Source organism: Salmo trutta, chromosome 26, assembly GCF_901001165.1.
Source record: "Salmo trutta chromosome 26, fSalTru1.1, whole genome shotgun sequence".
Taxonomy (NCBI): Eukaryota; Metazoa; Chordata; class Actinopteri; order Salmoniformes; family Salmonidae; genus Salmo; species Salmo trutta.
In genome coordinates this window covers 43981217-43999741 of record NC_042982.1, presented here as the reverse complement: position 1 = coordinate 43999741, position 18525 = coordinate 43981217, and the positions used below count along the sequence as shown (strand labels likewise).

The following is an 18525-nucleotide window of genomic DNA, read 5'->3' as shown; positions in this document are numbered from 1 at the left end:
TCAGTGCTAACCTAGCAGAGGTATCTGGGGGATATTACAGTAACTCAGTGCTAACCTAGCAGAGGTATCTGGTGGATATTACAGTAACTCAATGCTAACCTAGCAGAGGTATCTGGTGGATATTACAGTAACTCAGTGCTAACCTAGCAGAGGTATCTGGGGGATATTACAGTAACTCAGTGCTAACCTAGCAGAGGTATCTGGTGGATATTACAGTAACTCAGTGCTAACCTAGCAGAGGTATCTGGGGGATATTACAGTAACTCAGTGCTAACCTAGCAGAGGTATCTGGTGGATATTACAGTAACTCAGTGCTAACCTAGCAGAGGTATCTGGGGGATATTACTGTAACTCAGTGCTAACCTAGCAGAGGTATCTGGGGGATATTACAGTAACTCAGTGCTAACCTAGCAGAGGTATCTGGTGGATATTACAGTAACTCAGTGCTAACCTAGCAGAGGTATCTGGGGGATATTACAGTAACTCAGTGCTAACCTAGCAGAGGTATCTGGTGGATATTACAGTAACTCAGTGCTAACCTAGCAGAGGTATCTGGGGGATATTACAGTAACTCAGTGCTAACCTAGCAGCAGTATCTGGAGGATTATTACAAGCATTTCGCTACACTCGCATTAACATCTGCTAACCATGTGTATGTGACCAATAAAATGTGATTTGATTAGACCATTATGGTCCACCAAGCATAGATGCTACATACTACGCATGCTGTATTACAATGTCTGATTGTAAACAACCACTGAATATGGTATGTAACTGAAACACACTGTAGGTAACAACATTAAGCCTTCATACAGACACATGGAACTGTTTCATAATACTCTATATGACTGCATACGTAGTTGCTATGAATGGTAATAAGCACATATAACACTTCATAAGAAGCAGCTTCAAGAAAAGTGTTAACCAAAATATCAATTAAATTGATGGTTGAATCTCTTCTACAACCATCTTAAAAGTTCAGCACCACAAGACAACAGCGCCAACTGCAAGATCAACCACCAAAGTGAAGTAACACTCACATGTACGCAATTCTTCCTCCTCCCCATTGGTGGATACCCTCTGAAGAAACACTGTCAGAAAAGGTCCAAAGTATCCCAGTAACGTATACATTGGAGCTTCCTGCGTGATAGTTAGTCACTCTTACAGGAGATCAATGATAGGGCAGAAACCGTGACAGTGTTCTGTAAGTCACCGGACGAACTACAGAGGAAGTTCCAGAGGAACTCATGGCTCAAGTCAGCTCAAGTATAATGTATTATCTTGTCGTTTCCTTTAGTATCTTGTATTAGTATAATTATTTATCACTCTAAGTAATGAGGTTGGTGGCTATCATGGCAGAAGCTACTAGACTGTCTCTGTCTGTCTGTCTGTCTGTCTGTCTGTCTGTCTGTCTGTCTGTCTGTCTGTCTGTCTGTCTGTCTGTCTGTCTGTCTGTCTGTCTGTCTGTCTGTCTGTCTGTCTGTCTGTCTGTCTGTCTGTCTCTTTGTCAGTCTGTCTGTCTTCAGCCAAACACATTATAGGCAGATTATCTCACCACCAAGTACCATACCAACTTGCCCCCAGGCTCTCTGTCTGTTGGACTCATAGCTACCAAGCAAGGCTACTGTTTCATGGACGAGTAGATGTATATATATATATAGAGACAGAGAGAGAGAGAGAGAGAGAGAGAGAGAGAGAGAGAGAGAGAGAGACAGAGAGACAGAGAGAGAGAGACAGAGAGAGAGAGAGATAGAGAGAGAGAGAGAGACAGAGAAAGAGAGCGAGAGAGAGAGAGACAGAGAGAGAGAGAGAGACAGAAAGGAGAAGTGTCTACAGACACTGGGATGGGATGATGTCCACCCAGGGATGGTATTTTAACAGCTGTTTTCTCTGTTTCAGTCTACAAAATCTAACTGGAGGCTACTGGGCATGGCTCTGAGAGAAACACACACCCACCCACCCACCCACCCAGCCACCCACCCACGCACCCACCCAGCCAGGCCCACATAGTCTCAGTGTCTGTGGATGTAGATAAGAACGGAGGGTGCAGTCCAAGCAGTAAAGTGAACAGCAGGTGCCACAGTCTGGCCTTGTGGTAGCAGTAGTACCGCCGACTCCAGACAACACAGAGAGACAGGTGAAGTGAAAGGATCAGCGGCCTCGCTCTTAGGACCCAGCTGTCTGTCTCTCTCCATCAGGGAACAAATGCTGGGACACACCCCTTTACTATATCTGCCTATCAGAGCACGCCTAGGGTCAGGAGTCCTGACAATGGGCCCTAAACGTTACACAACAACAGTTGACCAACACCATCAACAACAAAGACTATTTCAACAACAAAGACTATTTCAACAACAAAGACTATTTCAACAACAAAGACTATTTCAACAACAAAGACTATTTCAACAACAAAGACTAGTTTAACAACAAAGACTAGTTCAACAACAAAGACTAGTTCAACAACAAAGACTAGTTCAACAACAAAGACTATTAGACTATTCCTGGTACTGCGGATGGTCCAACAGCAGCCAAAACGCAGCCAGTCAGCTGCATCAAAGGACATCATAGTGTCTAGTCCAGGCCTGGGCGAAGGCCGGTCCAGGGCGCCGTATGTGACCCGGGATCTGATTCAATACGGCCCGCAGAATCATGCTCAGATCACATAAAGAATTTACGATAGTAAAGTTTTGAAATACGCATTTGTTATTCAAATTAAAAGTCCAATAAATACTCTCGCCTTTGTGTAATGATTTAACTCCCAACGCTTGTGGGACATTTATTTTGAAAGCACGTATAAATAACAACTGTACGAGGACAGACAGTGACCGACAGGACTGACACACACGTCACAGTTACAAATAGTAGCTAGCTAGAAATTGCGCAAAAACAAATAGTTTTTCTAAGATTTCAAAGAAAAGGAAAGTAGACCATGAATGTAGGGTGTTCCAGCGAGAGTGGACATCGAAATATGTCTTTATTGAGGTATCAGGGAAAGCAGTGTGCTTAGTGTGCAAAGAGAGCATTGCTGACTTGAAAGACTTCAACTCGTCCCGACACTTCCAGACGAAGCATGCAGAGAAATATAGGAATATGTCTCCTGAGCAGAGGAAAAGTGCATCGGAAGAGTTGCTTTCTCAGTTGCAAAAGCAGCAAGGACTTTTCACAAAACTGAATTCAGCAAACGACGGGAATTGCAAGAGCTAGCTATGTACTGTCCCACAAAATTGCTAAACATAGCAAGCCATTCACTAAGGGTGAATTCATTTAAAGAATGTTTCATTGACTCTGCATCGATACTTTGCCCCGACAAGAAAGAGCTGTTTGAAAATGTTTCCCTGTCAAGCCGAACAGTGACACGGCGTGTTGAGGACATCGCAGAGAATGTGGAACAACAGTATAAAGACGAGGTAAAGGATTTCACCTATTTCTCCTTGGTCCTGGATGAGAGCAGTGATGCACATGATACGGCAGAGTTGTTGATATTCTTACGAGGCAGAACCCCAGAACCCCATAACCCCAGAACTCCATAACCCCAGAACTCCAGAACCCCAGAACTCCAGAACCCCAGAACTCCAGAACCCCAGAACTCCAGAACTCCAGAACCCCAGACTTTGATATTACAGATGAGCTTGCTTCAGTGCAGTCAATGAAGAGCACCACCGCAGGGAAATATTTATTGGAGGAGGTTAATAAGTATGTGGCAAAGCTGGGACTGTTTTGAAAAGTTATCCAGTGTGACCTCTGATGGGTGCCCAAACTTGACAGGTAAAAACGTTGGCATTTTGAAAACAATACAAGATCAAGTAGCTGAGCTGAACCCAGATCAGAAAAAGATTTTCCTGCATTATTCATCAGGAGGTGCTCTGTAAATGTGTTCTGAAAATGAGCCATGTTGTGGATACAGTCACTAAAGCGGTAAACTTCATAAGAGGAAAATCTTTAAACCACAGGCAGTTTGTCTCACTGTTGGAAGACACAGAGTCAGGTCATGCTGATCTCCCCTACCACACAAACGTGAGTTGGCTGAGTTTGGGGAAGGTGCTTATAAAAGGGTGTGGGACCTGAAGTCAGAGATCCCTCTTCACACTGTCACAGATCCAGGCTTATTATCAGGCTCATTACAGTCCCTCTTCACACTGTCACAGATCCAGGCTTATTATCAGACTCATTACAGTCCCTCTTCACACTGTCACAGATCCAGGCTTATTATCAGGCTCATTACAGTCCCTCTTCACACTGTCACAGATCCAGGCTTATTATCAGGCTCATTACAGTCCCTCTTCACACTGTCACAGATCCAGGCTTATTATCAGGCTCATTACAGTTCCTCTTCACACTGTCACAGATCCAGGCTTATTATCAGGCTCATTACTACAGTCCCTCTTCACACTGTCACAGATCCTGGCTTATTATCAGGCTCATTACAGTCCCTCTTCACACTGTCACAGATCCAGGCTAATTATCAGGCCCATTACAGTCCCTCTTCACACTGTCACAGATCCAGGCTTATTATCAGGCTCATTACAGTCCCTCTTCACACTGTCACAGATCCAGGCTTATTATCAGGCTCATTACAGTTCCTCTTCACACTGTCACAGATCCAGGCTTATTATCAGGCTCATTACAGTTCCTCTTCACACTGTCACAGATCCAGGCTTATTATCAGGCTCATTACAGTCCCTCTTCACACTGTCACAGATCCAGGCTTATTATCAGGCTCATTACAGTCCCTCTTCACACTGTCACAGATCCAGGCTTATTATCAGGCTCATTACAGTCCCTCTTCACACTGTCACAGATCCAGGCTTATTATCAGGCTCATTACAGTCCCTCTTCACACTGTCACAGATCCAGGCTTATTATCAGGCTCATTACAGTCCCTCTTCACACTGTCACAGATCCAGGCTTATTATCAGGCTCATTACAGTCCCTCTTCACACTGTCACAGATCCAGGCTTATTATCAGGCTCATTACAGTCCCTCTTCACACTGTCACAGATCCAGGCTTATTATCAGGCTCATTACAGTCCCTCTTCACACTGTCACAGATCCAGGGTTATTATCAGGCTCATTACAGTCCCTCTTCACACTGTCACAGATCCAGGCTTATTATCAGGCTCATTACAGTCCCTCTTCACACTGTCACAGATCCAGGCTAATTATCAGGCTCATTACAGTCCCTCTTCACACTGTCACAGATCCAGGCTTATTATCAGGCTCATTACAGTCCCTCTTCACACTGTCACAGATCCAGGCTTATTATCAGGCTCATTACAGTCCCTCTTCACACTGTCACAGATCCAGGCTTATTATCAGACTCATTACAGTCCCTCTTCACACTGTCACAGATCCAGGCTTATTATCAGGCTCATTACAGTCCCTCTTCACACTGTCACAGATCCAGGCTTATTATCAGGCTCATTACAGTCCCTCTTCACACTGTCACAGATCCAGGCTTATTATCAGGCTCATTACAGTTCCTCTTCACACTGTCACAGATCCAGGCTTATTATCAGGCTCATTACTACAGTCCCTCTTCACACTGTCACAGATCCTGGCTTATTATCAGGCTCATTACAGTCCCTCTTCACACTGTCACAGATCCAGGCTAATTATCAGGCCCATTACAGTCCCTCTTCACACTGTCACAGATCCAGGCTTATTATCAGGCTCATTACAGTCCCTCTTCACACTGTCACAGATCCAGGCTTATTATCAGGCTCATTACAGTTCCTCTTCACACTGTCACAGATCCAGGCTTATTATCAGGCTCATTACAGTTCCTCTTCACACTGTCACAGATCCAGGCTTATTATCAGGCTCATTACAGTCCCTCTTCACACTGTCACAGATCCAGGCTTATTATCAGGCTCATTACAGTCCCTCTTCACACTGTCACAGATCCAGGCTTATTATCAGGCTCATTACAGTCCCTCTTCACACTGTCACAGATCCAGGCTTATTATCAGGCTCATTACAGTCCCTCTTCACACTGTCACAGATCCAGGCTTATTATCAGGCTCATTACAGTCCCTCTTCACACTGTCACAGATCCAGGCTTATTATCAGGCTCATTACAGTCCCTCTTCACACTGTCACAGATCCAGGCTTATTATCAGGCTCATTACAGTCCCTCTTCACACTGTCACAGATCCAGGCTTATTATCAGGCTCATTACAGTCCCTCTTCACACTGTCACAGATCCAGGCTTATTATCAGGCTCATTACAGTCCCTCTTCACACTGTCACAGATCCAGGGTTATTATCAGGCTCATTACAGTCCCTCTTCACACTGTCACAGATCCAGGCTTATTATCAGGCTCATTACAGTTCCTCTTCACACTGTCACAGATCCAGGCTAATTATCAGGCTCATTACAGTCCCTCTTCACACTGTCACAGATCCAGGCTTATTATCAGGCTCATTACAGTCCCTCTTCACACTGTCACAGATCCAGGCTAATTATCAGGCTCATTACAGTCCCTCTTCACACTGTCACAGATCCAGGCTTATTATCAGGCTCATTACAGTCCCTCTTCACACTGTCACAGATCCAGGCTTATTATCAGGCTCATTACAGTCCCTCTTCACACTGTCACAGATCCAGGCTTATTATCAGGCTCATTACAGTCCCTCTTCACACTGTCACAGATCCAGGCTTATTATCAGGCTCATTACAGTTCCTCTTCACACTGTCACAGATCCAGGCTTATTATCAGGCTCATTACAGTTCCTCTTCACACTGTCACAGATCCAGGCTTATTATCAGGCTCATTACAGTTCCTCTTCACACTGTCACAGATCCAGGCTTATTATCAGGCTCATTACAGTTCCTCTTCACACTGTCACAGATCCAGGCTTATTATCAGGCTCATTACAGTTCCTCTTCACACTGTCACAGATCCAGGCTTATTATCAGGCTCGTTACAGATATTGATTACCCTGTAGAATGGCTACGTAGGAGGGTTAGGAGAGGAAAGACAGACTCTGCGCCAACAGGGCTTTAACAGTGTGTGTGTGTGTGTGTGTGTGTGTGTGTGTGTGTGTGTGTGTGTGTGTGTGTGTGTGTGTGTGTGTGTGTGTGTGTGTGTGTGTGTGTGTGTGTGTGTGTGTGTGTGTGTGTGTGTGTGTGTGTGTGTCCTACCCTAACAGAATGTTATAGAGCTAGAGTGGGAGGTAGAGATCGACACAGGACAGGAACAAGAATCCCGCTGGTCTTGTGGGCGGCCCCGGCAGGATTCCTGCAGGAATGGGAGTTTAGTTGTAGAGTTAAGTTCTGGACAGGATCGACAGTCCACAGGAATGGGCAGTACAGGAATAGTTATAAAATTTGTTTTAAAAAAATTAAAATATATATATGTAGTGTAGAACATTTCATAAAAACTACAACTGTCTGTAGGTCTAATAGAGTTTACATAATAAAAATCGATTTCAAAAAATACCCCCCTCCTCTCCCCTTCCGTTGGCTCACTGTAGCTAGTCACTACTTTACACAGAGACAATAGCACATGTTCATACCATGAGTTCATCCGTAATTGGGTAAGTAGAAGGGCTGCCTTTATTACCAAAGTCTTCAGCTGTGTGTTCAAGCAACTGTCTGCTGTGCGCTGAGAAGCAGCCAAGCGGAGCAGTTGCTATGGAGAAGCAGCCAAGCGGAGCAGTTGCTATGGAGAAGCAGCCAAGCGGAGCAGTTGCTACGGAGAAGCAGCCAAGCGGAGCAGTTGCTATGGCTACTCACACACAGATCGTACTATCGCGTTAGTGGACACTCGCTCTGCTCTGAGGGCAGGTCTGACGGTGTTGAACAATAGAAGGGACTTTTTTTTGTAGCAGGTTAGCTAAAAAAATCCTCAAAATTGTCCCTGATACCTATTTAGCTACAACTTGTTTCCACTGATGACATTCTGCACGCAGAGCGAGGGACAGACATACGAGCAGCTTAAGGGAGAAAATGATTTCTGATTTCTGAGCGTAGAAATTAGCACAGGACATGACGTTAGTGATTTCTAGCGGAAAGGAACATAAAAGTTTGGTCCTGTAAAGATTTGATAAGACTGGACAGTAATTCATTTTCACTCCTGTGTCAACCTATAGTGGGTAAGATGAGGAAAAGCGAGTAAGCACAGGATAGGAATATTGACTGGTAAGAGTTAGTTATTATGAGGTTGATATATAGGATTATTGCATTATTTATTTAAATAATTTTTTTCATGTGTTTTTATAATATTTTGTTTTTACCCCTTTTTCTCCCCAACTTGGTATTTAACTGGTAGTTAGTCTTGTCTCATCGCTGTGTACCTGCATGCCTATGTACTGTATGTTTGTATTTGTGTGTGTGTGTGTGTGTGTGTGTGTGTGTGTGTGTGTGTGTGTGTGTGTTCGAGTGCTCCCTCTCCGACCTCTAGGTCACCAGGCTGCTCGTTATGGCGCATACCTGTCACCATCGTTACTCTCATTATGACGCTCACCTGGACTCCATCACCTCCTTGATTACCTTCACTATATATCTCACTCCCTTTGGTTTCTTCCCCAGGAGTCATTGTTTCTGTTTCAGTTTCATGTCTGTGCGTTGTTCGTGTTTCTTGTTTTGTATTATGTTGTGTTAATTTATTAAAAAACTCACTCCCTGAACTTGCTTCCCGACTCTCAGCGCACATCGTTACAATGTGCCTGTATATGTGTGTGTGTGTGTGTGCCTGCCGGTGTGTCCGTTCCTGTGCATGTGTGTGTGTGCCTGCCGGTGTGTCCGTTCCTGTGCATGTGTGTGTGTGTGTGTGTGTGTGTGTTGTGTGCCTATGTGTGTATGTGGTTGTGTGTCTGTGTCTGTGTGTGTGTGTGTGTGTGTGTGTGTGTGTGTGTGTGTGTGTGTGTGTGTGTGTGTGTGTGTGTGTGTGTGTGTGTGTGTGTGACTCACATTGGGAGGGTCGACAGGGGTCGCTGTGGTTGCTGGAAACCGAGGAGACACTGGAGCTGCGTACAAAGCCGAAGGCAGCCAGACGGGCAGGTGGCAAGGCCGAGAAGCCTGGGGGTCGCAGACGAGACTGACCCGGTTTAGGCAGCAGGGTCCTGGCCACGGTGGTCTCTGGACCTGGCGTCCTCTGGTCTGCTGGAGGGGGAAGGGGGTTTAGTGTTGGCAAAGTCATATACTGTATAAATGATCGTGTGCCGATCTGAAAGGATTGAATAGGGATATGGAGGCAAAGGGATTACAGAAGGCAAGGTGGAGGGCTATTTGTGATTGGTCACACGAGTGATAACACATCACTCCAATACTACACATTCCAGCCATCGTCCCTATCTATTCATTCATCCTATCGACTGGCCCCCTCAGGTCCTTCACCCCTCTCTTCACTGCGTCCCAAATCTGGAATAGGGTTCCATTTGGGACGCAACCTCTGTGACCCTACTAGGGACCTGTGATGATATTCGTAGCTTCGACTCTGCTGTCATGAGATCGTGATCGTCATCACAGTTGATTCTGTTATAGGATGGAACGATTCACCGATACACATCGATCTCTGGTTCATTTGTTTAAAATATAAGGGACTCCAAACCGATCCAAATGTAGCACGTATCGGCCAGAAAAATCAATTCAAACAAAGTTGATTCACTGACAACCTTTTGCTCAAATTATTTTCTTTCTAGCTCTCGAAAATACCTCTCTTCCTTTGTGACAACTGATGTGTCCTCTCCTTCAGTGTCTAACTGAGCATGTCGCCAGTCATTGATCGAACAACTCATTTTGCATGCCGAACAACCCCAGGGAATTTCAGTAGCGCGCTGTACGCATCTTCCCACATCAACTCATCTCTGACCACTGGCTACATCCTGCATTCAAGATGGCCGCTCCCCTCCTCAAGAAACTAACACTTGACCCCGTTAAACGTTAAAAACTACAGTCCGGTATCCCTTCTTTCTGTTCTTTCCAAAACCCTTGATTGTGCTGATGTCTCTGACCAACGCTCTAGTTATCTCTCTCAGAATGATCTTCTTGACCCTAACCAGTCAGGCTTTAAGACGGAGAATTCAACTGAGGCTCTCCGCTCTTTCAAAACTGACTCTCTCTCCTCTGTTCTCATCCTCCGCTACCTTCAACACCGTGAACCATCAGATCCTCCTCTCCACCCTCTCAGGGTTGGGCGTCTCAGGCTCTGCAAACTCACAGGTGTTGATTGGGAGAGCTAGCTAAGTCAACAACGGGTAAGACAACAACAGCTAATCAGCTAAGACAACAACAGGTAAAATGGCGATGAATGGGCAGAGAAATAGCGGATCCGTGTCACATTGAGTGAGGCGGGTTACCGGAAGGTATATTTAATTTAAAAATAGAAAAGAGATTGAAAATAAATTGAAATATATACAAAAAGACGAAAAATACAAAAAGTAAACGAGAGGACGACAAACCACGTCTGCACTGCTACGCCATCTTGGAAAACATCTGCGGCGCCCTGCGCTTGAAACCAGCTCTCTGTCTCCCCTCGTGTTCATTACAACCTCAAGCTCAACCTTGAAAAAAACAGTCTTTGTCTACCAGGCGAAGACCTGCCCGCTCCAAGACATCTCCATCACGGTTAACAACTCCAGTGTTACCCTCCCAGAATGCAAAGAACCTTGGCATGACCCTGGATAATGCCCTGTCGTTCTCTACAAACATCAAAGCAGTGACTCGCTCCTGCAGGTTCATGCTCTACACCAGGGAAACAATGCCTTACCGTTAGTGGTGTGGTAGATGCCCAGTTTACCTTCATGTTTTCATGTTTGGTATTACGATCCTTGTAGGGACCTAAAATGTATTTCCATTAAAAAAAAACCTATTTTCCCTAACCCTAACTCCTCACCCTAATTCTAACCCTACCCCCCTAAAGCCTAAAATAGGTTTTGTCCTAGTAGGGACCTGGGAAATGTCCCCACGAGGGAGAATTGTCCTTGTTTTACTATCCTAGTGGGGACTTCCGGTACCCACAAAGGTAGTACTAGACACACACACACACACACACACACACACATCGATTCGCTCCTCTAATCAAACCCAAATGCACCGAATCGTTCCTGCGTCGTATCGGAGCCCATGTATCTATACTGAACAAAAATACTATATATAATAATATAAATATAAACGCAACATGTAAAGTGTCCCATGTTTCATGAACTGAAATTATCCCAGAAATGTTCCATACGCACAAAAATCACAAATTTGTTTACATTCCTCCCTGTTAGCGAGTATTTATCTGTGGTCAAGATAATCCATCCACCTGACAGGTGTGGCATATCCAGAAGCTGATTAAACAGCATGATCAAATCAAATCAATGTAAATAGTCCAGGTGGCCATTTGATTAATTTTTCAGCAGTCTTATAGCTTAGGGGTAGAAGCTGTTAAGGAGCCTTTTGGACCTAGACTTGGCGCTCCGGTACAGCTTGCCGTGCGGTAGCAGAGAAAACAGTCTATGACTTGAGTGACTGGAGTCTTTGACAACTTTTTTTACCTTCCTCTGACACCGCCTATTATATAGGTCCTGGATGGCAGGAAGCTTGGCACCGCTGATGTATTGGGCTGTACACACAACCCTCTGTAGCACCTTACGGTCAGATTCCAAGCAGTTGCCATACCAGGTGGTGATGCAAACGCTCAGGATGCTCTCGATGGTGCAGCTGTATAACTTTTTGAGGATCTGGGGACCCATGCCAAATCTTTTCAGTCTCCTGAGGGGGAAAAGGTGGTGTTGTGCCTTTTTAATGGCTGTCTTGGTGTGTTTGGACCATGATGGCTTGTTGGTGCTATGGACACCAAGGAACTTGAAACTCTCGACCCATTCCACTACAGCCCTGTCGATTTGAATGAGGGCGTGTTCGGCCCTCCGTTTTCTTGTAGTCCACGATCAGCTCCTTTGTCTTGCTCACATTGAGGGAGAGGTTGCTGTCCTGGTACCACACTGATCACCGACTCTCATCGTTGTCGGTGATCAGGCCTACCACTAATGATGGTGTTGGAGTCGTGCTTGGCCACGCAGTCGTGAGTGAACAGGGAGTACAGGAGGAGAATAAGCACACACCCCTAAGGGTCTTGATGATCAGCGTGGCGGATGTGTTGTTACCTACCCTCACCACCAGGGGGCGACCCGTCAGGAAGTCCAGGATCCAGTTGCAGAGGGAGGTGTTTAGTCCCAGGGTCCTTAGTTTAGTTTAGTTTATTAATTCGACCATTTAAAAAAAACAAGCACACATAAAACTTAAAAGCCATACATGCACATTTATAAAATCATGGAGGATATCACACAATAAAGTCTGGGGACTTATTTCCATTGTGGTCCTCTTGAGATAAGATGGCTAGACAAGATGGAACACAGTATGGCAGTGAAATAATAAAAACAAAAACATAGAAGAAGAACATCTATCTCATCATTCCAGTTACATCATAGGGGTTATTCATATGGGCACAGAAGACATCAAACATATTTTTACTTTATTTTTTAAAGCTGTCCAGAGAGGACATTGTTTTTATAGGCAGAGGCAACTCATTCCATTCTGAGGCTCCAGTATACAAGAAAGTACCTTTCCCAGCATTACTCCTGAACCTGTATAAGCACACATCTGCAACACCTGATCTGGTGCTGTGATTGTGTGCATCCAGTAACACGAGGAAAGTAATCACTTAGATATCTGGGCGCAGGACCATAAATACTCCTCTAGTCTAATCTGGGATACGCTTACCTCAACAGGTGTAACAGGGTTCGTTATGTTGGTTATGTTTCCACTTGCCTCTAAAGAAATGTGAATTTAATGTTCAAGTATTCTTATTGGTTGGTTCAACTCTGATGACAATAAGGCGTGTTGTGATTGGCCCCCGCTTGCAGATAGGGGGAGATCGCGAACGTCAGGTCTTCCCAGTATGAAAATGTGATGCAAGGGATAGGTCACGTTCTGAATACTGTTTTCTATTTTACAATGTGTACAAGTTTGCCGTGCGTTACTGATTTATACATGTGTGGGTATATGGTACCTGTTAGGGATTGAGGAGCTTTCTGGGATGTGCTTTGGCATATGATTGCTGTAAATAAGTGTGTTAGCTAGCATACACCGATGTAATGGTCACATAAGCCCACTGCTAACACAGTTGTCTTCATGCTACAGATTTTGCCATCAATATTGTTAAGCCCTGCACAACTAACGTGCTGTTTCCCATTTAACAACAGGAATAAATGATGCTCAACTGGGACCACTGGCTGATGTGATTTATTAGGAGAAAACACAACGCAAGGAGAGTACGATATACATCTGTTACACAGGCAGCCAGTTTAGTTCCTGAAAGCAGCTCCTGCCTATGTGAGTACGTGGACTCACCTTCAATACATGATCAGCTTATTCTGGGCTATCTGGAGCTTCCCCTTCATAAGTTTAGATAAGCCCCCAAACCAGGAAGTAGCTTAGTAATGAGCTTTGTGGGCACTATGGTGTTGAACACTGAGCTGTAGTCAATGAACAGCATTCTCACATAGGTGTTCCTTTTGTCCAGGTGGGAAAAGGCAGTGTGGAGTGCGATTGAGATTGTGCCATCTGTGGATCTGTTTAGGCGTTGACCAGCCTTTCAAAGCATTTCATGGCTACCGACGTGAGTGCTACGGGGCGCTAGTCATTTAGGCAGGTTACCATCGCTTTCTTGGACACAGGGACTATGGTGGTCTGCTTGAAACATGTAGATATTACAGACTTGGTCAGGGAGAGGTTGAAAATGTCAGTGAAGCCACTTGCCAGTTGGTCCACGCATGCTCTGAGTACACGTCCTGGTAAACCGTCTGGCCCCACAGCCTTGTGAATATTGACCTGTTTAAAGGTCTTGCTCACATCGGCTACAGAGAGCGTGATCACACAGTTGTCCGGGACAGCTGATGCTCTCCTGCATGCTTCAGTGTTGCTTGCCTCGAAGCGAGCATAAAAGGCATTTCGCTAGTCTTGTAGGATCGCGCCACTTGGCAGTGCGCGGCTGGGTTTACCTTTGTAGTCCGTAATAGTTTGTGTCAGAGCCAGTGTAGTAGGATTCAATCTTAGTCCTGTATTGATGCTTTGCCTGTTTGATGGTTCATCGGAGGGCATAGCGGGATTTCTTATAAGTGTACAGAGTAGTGTCCTGTACCTTGAGAGACAAACAATGCGAAAAAACACACAAAATAGCACAGTTGGTTAATTTCTCTACCATAAGCCGCCTCTAACGTCGTTTTAGAGAATTTGGCTGTACATCCAACCAGCCTTACAACTGCAGACCCGGCGTAACTACAGCAGCCCAGGACCTCCACATCTGGGCTTCTTTACCTGCGGGATCACCTGAGACCAGCCACCCAGACAGCTGATGAAACTGAGGAGTATTTCTGTCTGTAATAAAGCCCATTTGTGCAGAATAAACGAATTGTGATTGGCTGGGCCTGGCTCTCCAGTGGGTGGGCTTGGCTCCCAAGTGGGTGGGCCTATGCCCTCCCAGGCCCATCCATGGCTGCGCCACTGCCCAGTCATTTGAAATCCATAGATTAGGGCCTAATTTATTTATTTCAATCGACTGATTTCCTTATATGAATTGTAACTCAGTGAAATTGTTGAAATTGTTGCATGTTGCGTTAATATTTTTGTTCATTATAGATATGTATTGAATCATCTTGAAAGGGAAAGACGCACATCCTTACTCTGTTCTACCTTATGGCCGCAGGCTGGCCATACAGCCGCTCAATCTCAGATCATGTGCCTACCGCAGGCCTGGTCCCTGTGATGACAGCCTATTAATATGTCAGAGTCATTTCTCTCTCTGTCTGATAGGATGGAGGGATGGAGGGAGGATGAGACCGTGATGGAGAGAGCCACATGAATGATTACTCATGGTTTTGAAACACTTTAGATATCTCCTAATTACATAACGCTACATAACACTCTATAATGCTATATAACGCCCAATAATGTCATATAATGCTACATGACTCTACAATGCCTACATAATGCTCTATAATGCTATATAGTGCTACACAACGCTCTATAATGCTACATAGCGCTCTACAGTGCTACATAATGCTCTATAATGTGACATAAAGCTCTATAACGCTACATCTCCTAATTACATAACGCTACATAACACACTATAATGCTACATAACACACTATAACGCTACATGACACACTATAATGGTACATAATGCTACATAGCGCTACATAAACATTCATAACGCCACATAAACAATCAGCGATCATGTGTTTGTAAGTTGAATAGATGAGCCAGTCAGTTCTGCCGCAGTGAGAAATATTGTGTTTTAGTTGGTACTTCTGTCAAGCGATGTACCAGTTCCACTGCTGCCAGTCATTTGTACTTCAAAGGCTGTAGGTGTCTGCAGTCAAGCCTCATTAATATTTATTAACTGAAATGACTACGGTATTTCTTACAATAACTTCAAGAAAATACATTTGTCCATCTGCCCCAGGGCTTGGTAACTAGGACGATGCTGGCAAAGGTAGCAGAGAGGAGAAAAATCCTTCAACATCAAAGTATTGCTGACTAAATTAACTTAACATAACCAGTCAAAGTCAATGAACCGTTCCACTAATTAGGTGCCTTTTGAGTAGTGTGAGTTGTTGGGGGGGGGAAAAAAACGATTTTATTTCACCTAATTTTAACATTCTGATATAGTGTTTAACTTAATTAAAAACACATTTCAAGAAGTTAAAGGTCCCCATGCAGTCTTTTTAATAAAACATTTTTAATCATCACTGTTTGTCTAATAAATCATAGTGTGTGTTAATTTCATGAAAATATATTATTTGTAATTTATTTCCCTAAGCTTCCTTTTGCCATTGAAATGCTCAGTCTGACTGAGTGGGAGTGTTAATACAAAAAAATAAGTATATATTTACATACACAGCCCTGATTGGCAGATAGGATCATCTAGACTCTAGAGCCCACCCCGCTTACCCCTTCATGTAGGAGGATACATATGCAAATAAAAACGACTGGTCATTGGTCAGAATAATCCGATCAGATTGTGATGTCATGCTGTGTGCCATTTTTTTCCTTCTTTCTTTAATAATCCTGTTGAGGCTACGGGTTAGCAATGAACCCTGAGACGGGATCGCTAGCAAGGCTGGAAATTCAAAACATCAAAAATCTAATAACTTCAATTTCTCAAACAATCAACTATTTTACACCATTTAAAAGATAAACATCTCCTTAATCTAACCACATTGTTCGATTTTCAAAGAGGCTTTACGGCAAAAGCATAAAGTTAGATTATGTTAGGACAGTACATAGCCACAAAAGTACAAACATCCATTTTCAATTCGAGGTCAGGCGTCACCAAAAGCAGAAACCAGCTAAAATTATGCACCAACCTTTGACAATCTCCATCAGATGACACTCCTAGGACATTATGTTATACAATACATGCATTTTTTGTTCCATCAAGTTCATATTTATATCCAAAAACAGCATTTTACAGTAGCGGTGAAATTCAGATTTTTTCTTCTCTGAAATGCTTCCGGTGAACAACGTTACAATTTTCAAAATTACTATTCGAAAACATTGGTAAATTATAATATTGTCATTCAAATAATTATAGTTTAACATTTCGTAAATGCTACTGTCTTGCCAGATTTCAAAATAACTTTACTGGGAAATCACAAGTTGCAATAAACCGGGTGCTGTGCTAAGAACAATAGGCTAGGCTATATAGGTTAGCATCATCTTGTAACCATGTAATATCAATAATACTATAGTCAATAATCCCTTACCTTTGATTATCTTCATACATTGGCACTTCCAGGAATCCCAGGTCCACAACAAATGTGGTTTCTTTTGACAAAGTTCATAATTGATGTCCAAATAACTCCAAGTTGTTCCATGTTGTTAGCGCTTCGGTGGCTACTAAAAAGTAGCGCGGGGAGGGGTGTGAAGTCACGGCAAAAAGTTACAAAAAGTTAAAAAAATAATCTATTTACGTTCGTTCAAACATGTCAAACGTTGTTTAGCATCAATCTTTAGAGCCATTTTTAACGTGAAACATCAGTAATGTTTCAACCCGACCTCTCCTGTCTAGAACAACGTTTTTGAAAAATGTCTCGTGTCTCATGATTGCGCAGGTGCAGGCAATAATGGAAGTGACGACATCCCAGGGACGTCAACTTCACTGCATTCTTATTTGCTCTCTGTTCATCATAGACGCTTCAAACAACTTTATAAAGATCGCTGACATCTTGTGGAAGCCGTAGGAGTTGCGAAATGAATCCTTTCTCACTGTGGTATCTAATAAACAATGACTCTAAATAGTACAGCCACAAAATTCTCATTTTTTAAAATCTATTTTTCTCAGGTTTTTGCCTGCAATATGAGTTTTGTTATACTTACAGACACCATTCAAACTGTTTTAGAAAATGCAGAGTGTTTTCTATCCGAATGTGTTAATAATATGCATATCCTAGCTTCTGAGTTGGTGTAGGAGGCAGTTAAAAATGGGCACATATTTTTTTCAAAATTCTCAATACTGCCCCCTAGCCCGTAGAGGTTTTAAACTCTACACTAAAAGGGCATTTTCATAATTTTCCAGTTTCAAAGTGTTATTTCGACCTCAGTGTGGAATAAAAAAATAAAAAAATGGAATATCTAGTTTGACTGCCCCTTTAAATCAAATAAAAAAAGACTACAGTAAATTCATATTAAGTGCTAAATAAAGTAAAAGAGTTTCATCAATTTCATCTTTAAATCAGCCATCAATTCCCTTGTGACAGAGGGGATGGAAGCTTGTTGAGTACAACAGGGAGGGGCAATTGAATGAAAACTTCACAAAAAACATTGACATTTTAAAAATATTTCCAGCCAGGGTTGACGTGTTATGCTCGACCTGTTCAGTTTTACACCACAAAATGGCCTAAAACTGTGGAACCAGCTCAGCTGCTTTTACATTATGATGTTCAATGTTTCTTTAGAAACATTATTAAAATGAGTGTCAACCTAGTTCATGTAACAGGGTTAACCTTAAAATGAGGGAAAGGTTTATTTTGTCTTTCTTAAAATGAATCACTAATAACATGAAATAAATAATGACTGTCAAAGCAAAAATGACTGTCAAAGAAACAAAATAACTAGGGCTTTACAATGATGGTAAAAACTTGGAGAAATGTTGGGGTTTAACTGGGTTAAAATCTTCCTAGAAGACACAGAGGGTGCACAGACAAAATGCAGAATTTTGGCAATTTAGCAAGTCTTTATTAATGTATTCCATCTAAATTATTATTATTTTTATTGAACCTTTATTTAATTAGGCAAGTCAGTTAAGAACAAATTCTTATTTTCAATGATGGCCTACCGGGGAACAGTGGGTTTAACTGCTTTGTTCAGGGGCAGAACGACAGATTTTTTTTATTTTGTCAGCTCGGGGTTTCAATCTAGCAACCTTTCGGTTACTAGTCCAACATTCTAACCACTAGGTTACCTGCCACCCCAATTAAATGGAAAAAGCAGTCAAAAAACGGATTTCTTATGTTTTATATATATACTGCTCAAAA

At 43.1% G+C, this 18525-nt stretch overlaps 1 protein-coding gene across 4 annotated transcripts in view; it reads right to left on the bottom strand.

The window, feature by feature from the left end:
• LOC115163833 (microtubule-associated tumor suppressor candidate 2 homolog) overlaps positions 1-18525 on the bottom strand; it is a gene marked incomplete at its 3' end in the record, with an annotated part of 126196 nt that overhangs the window by 62874 nt on the left and 44797 nt on the right. For 3 of the 4 annotated variants that reach the window (XM_029716034.1, XM_029716033.1, XM_029716038.1), the window contains 1 exon segment: positions 8915-9106. In XM_029716034.1, the coding sequence (XP_029571894.1) occupies positions 8915-9106 (192 nt within the window). 4 annotated transcript variants of the gene reach the window in all.